Source organism: Tachysurus vachellii, chromosome 13 (genome assembly GCF_030014155.1).
Source record: "Tachysurus vachellii isolate PV-2020 chromosome 13, HZAU_Pvac_v1, whole genome shotgun sequence".
Classification (NCBI taxonomy): domain Eukaryota; kingdom Metazoa; phylum Chordata; class Actinopteri; order Siluriformes; family Bagridae; genus Tachysurus; species Tachysurus vachellii.
In genome coordinates, this window is record NC_083472.1 from 567,501 (window position 1) to 572,500 (window position 5,000).

Sequence of the window (5,000 nt, forward strand, 5' to 3'; positions counted from 1 at the left end):
GGCAGTGCAGCTCGTGTGGCTCCAGTTTGGTCATTTTTCCATCTGGCCCGAGCTTCATGGGCTGAATCACATGATCCCTGAGGTTCAAATATAAAACAGAGAAGTTTCTGAACCTGTAACACTGACTCGTGACTCCTGACTCGATTCGACTCAGTAAAGATCTGAGCACTCGCTCACAACATCAGAGCCACGTCTCTTATCTTCTTATTGAGTTCCTGATCAGTTCCACATGGAAGCTCAGAAAACTCTTTCTACACATTGACTTGTGGTCTGTTTGATTCAGTGCTGGAGAAGATGCTCAGGCTCCTTCACCTTCATCCACATTTATCCCTAAATCTCCCTCAGGAATAATAACCACACTTTTTCTCAAAAAGAACAGGGTTCTTCACAGGTTCTGCCTGGAGCTCTGAAGGACAAGCTCTCTGTAGTGAGGTTCTACATGGAACATTGAAATCATTTAGAATGTAAAATATTCAACTGCAGTGAAGCCAAGTGTGGAATCATAAGAGTCAGGACATTAAGGTCATTTAGTTAGTAATATGGTGTTACACTGAATATTTAGTCATCTAACAGACAGACAGATGACAGACAGACAGATGACAGACAGACAGACAGATGACAGACAGACAGATGACAGAGAGACAGACAAAACCCCTGCATTATATTTTCCTTGTGTAACTGTTCATTGCTCCCCCTGCTGGCAGCTGGCAGAAGATCACAGCTCCTTCAATTCAGTAAAAGTGTTTTTAAGCAAAATTATTATCATTTAAAGAACGAATTCCCTCCACTACAGACATTAAATCAGACAAAAGAGAAACAGACGGATGGACAGATTTTACCTGGAGAGTTTATCAAACATACTGATGAGCTTCATGGCCTCGTCCTCCTTCTGCTCCTCCGTCATTCCCTCCATCGGGTTCAGCTGCTCTTCTTCCACTCGACCCGTCACAGGATTAATGCTAAGATGACACAAACATACACACTCTTACACACACACACACTGAGCTGGTGATGGGACACTGAGCTTGTACACACTCACTGTGGCTTGGCCTCTCTGTACTCCTCTGTGTCGCTGTCCTCATCCTCAGAGTAATGTCCCGGCTCCCAGCCGCCTCGCATCAGACCTCGAGCCGCCAGCAGGCCTGCAGCGTTCCCATAACCTGTGTACTTAATGAACCGGGATACTGAAACACACACACACACACACACACACACACACAGGATCAAACTCATATACATTCAGATGAATAAATAAAGTAACTATAAGAGTCTCACCGCTCTCTTTACACAACACAAAGAGGAACTCAGCAGCGCAGGTCTTCACGTCCGTGTCGATGTGAGTCATCAGACGCACCAGTTTATTCCTTGGAGCGTTTCCCACCTCAGGCTTATTCTTTACATCCCGCAGTGGGGGGAGAACCTGAACACACACACACACACACACACACACACACAGGTATAATAAAATCAGTGTGATTAACAGACAGAGTTATTTATTGTACTCTAACAGCACATCCTGTTTAAATCCTCTTAGACCTCAAACTGATTTCCTGTTGTCTGTTCTGTCAGTTAGAAACATTTGTCCAGTCAACAGTCTCTCTGTCGTCTCTCTAAGGTAAGAAGAGAAAGTTCTCACACTGAAGACTCCTCATCAACCACACATCATACACACACACACACACACATCATACACACACACACACACACATCATACACACACACACATCATACACATCATACACACACACACACATCATACACATCATACACACACACACACACATCATACACACACACACACACATCATACACACACACACACACACATCATACACATCATACACACACACACACACATATCATACACATCATACACACACACACACACACATCATACACACACACACACACACATCATACACACACACACACATCATACACATCATACACACACACACACATCATACACATCATACACACACACACACACATCATACACACACACACACACATCATACACACACACACACACACACATCATACACATCATACACACACACACACACACATCATACACATCATACACACACACACACACACATCATACACATCATACACACACACACACACACACATCATACACATCATACACACACACACACACACATCATACACATCATACACACACACACACACACATCATACACATCATACACACACACACACATCATACACACACACACACACATCATACACACACACACACACACATCATACACATCATACACACACACACACATCATACACATCATACACACACACACACACACATCATACACATCATACACACACACACACATCATACACACACACACACACACATCATACACATCATACACACACACACACACACATATCATACACATCATACACACACACACACACACATCATACACACACACACACACACATCATACACACACACACACACATCATACACATCATACACACACACACATCATACACATCATACACACACACACACATCATACACATCATACACACACACACACATCATATACACACACATCATACACACACACACACACACATCATACACATCATACACACACACACACACATATCATACACATCATACACACACACACACACATCATACACACACACACACACACCATACACATCATACACACACACATCATACACATCATACACACACACACACACATCATACACACACACACACACATCATACACACACACACACACACATCAACCACATCATACACACACACACACACACACATCATACACATCATACACACACACACACATCATACACATCATACACACACACATCATACACATCATACACACACACACACATCATACACATCATACACACACAGCATACACATCTACTACATCATACACACATCACACACGACATCATCACGACATCTACACACACATCATACACACACACATCACACACGATCATACACACATACAGCACACACTGACATCAACCACATCATACACACACACACACACATCAACCACATCATACACACACACACACACACACACATCATACACATCATACACACACACACATCATTCACATCATACACACACACACATCATACACATCATACACACACACACACACATCATACACATCATACACACACACACACACATCAACCACATCATACACACACACACACACATCATACACACACACACACACACACACATCATACACATCATACACACACACACACACACATCATACACACACACACACACACATCATACACACACACACACACACACACATCATACACACACACACATCAGACACATCATACACACACACACACATCATACACATAAAACACACACACACACACATCATATACACACACATCATACACACACACACACACACATCATACACATCATACACACACACACACACATATCATACACATCATACACACACACACACACACATCATACACACACACACACACATCATACACACACACACACACATCATACACATCATACACACACGCACATCATATACACACACATCATACACACACACACACATCAACCACATCATACACACACACACACATCATACACATCATACACACACACACATCAACCACATCATACATACACATCATACACACACACACACACATCATACACATCATACACACACACACATCAACCACATCATACACACACACACACACATCAACCACATCATACACACACACATCAACCACATCATACACACACACACATCATACACATCATACACACACACATCATACACACACACATCATACACACACACATCATACACACACACACACATCATACACACACACACATCATACACACACACACATCATATACACACACATCATACACACACACACATCATATACACACACATCATACACACACACACACACATCATACACACACATACACATCATACACATGCACACATCATACACATCATACACATGCACACATCATACACATCATACACACACACACATCATACACACACATCATACACACACACACACACACACACATCATACACACACACATCATACACACACACACACACACACATCATATACACACACATCATACACACACACACACACACACACATCATACACACACACACACATCATACACACACACATCATACACACACACACACATCATACACACACACACATCATACACACACACACACACATCATATACACACACATCATACACACACACACACACATCATACACACACACACACACATCATACACACACACACACATCATACACACACACACATCATACACACACACACATACCATACACATATCACACACACACATCATACACACACATACACATAATACACACACACACATCATACACACACACACACACACATCATACACATCATACACACACATCATACACATCATACACACACACACATCATATACACCCATACACTCCTCACACTGGAGACTCCTTCAATACACACACACGCATCTCCTGTTACTATAGAAACCATAGTGTATCAGAGTGAGAACATTAATATAAACCTGATCTACAGTCAGATCTGTTAGAGAGAATTAATCACCACCTGAACACTAATCAGATAATGACACATTTATATTGTATAAATTTAACACCATGTTTCCTGTTTAGTGATTAAGTTATTATCTCTGCATCATTTATTACGTAATGAAGCCTCATATGAGACAATAACAGCACCGAGTCTGTAATCAAACATGATTCTATACAACTATTTTTTTCTTGAATGTTAATTAAATGTTTTTATTTTGTTTGTCTCACTTTCATTCGTAGAAATTTGCGCGTCTCTCTGTGGATTCTCGCGCTCTCCGTCAGCAGGTTCAGACACGGCAGC

The 5,000-nt window shown here is 41.6% G+C and overlaps 1 protein-coding gene across 1 annotated transcript in view; it reads right to left on the reverse strand.

The window, feature by feature from the left end:
- Positions 1-5,000, reverse strand: part of ric8a (RIC8 guanine nucleotide exchange factor A) — an 11,014-nt gene that overhangs the window by 1,799 nt on the left and 4,215 nt on the right. Inside the window, exons 6-10 of the mRNA XM_060885579.1 lie at positions 4,928-5,000; positions 1,276-1,420; positions 1,040-1,184; positions 840-959; positions 1-77 (exon numbers count right to left, since the gene is read on the reverse strand). The exon at positions 1-77 is cut by the window's left edge and continues 1,799 nt beyond it; the exon at positions 4,928-5,000 is cut by the window's right edge and continues 23 nt beyond it. Coding sequence (XP_060741562.1) covers positions 1-77; positions 840-959; positions 1,040-1,184; positions 1,276-1,420; positions 4,928-5,000 — 560 coding nt within the window. The remainder of the gene's footprint in view (positions 78-839; positions 960-1,039; positions 1,185-1,275; positions 1,421-4,927) is intronic.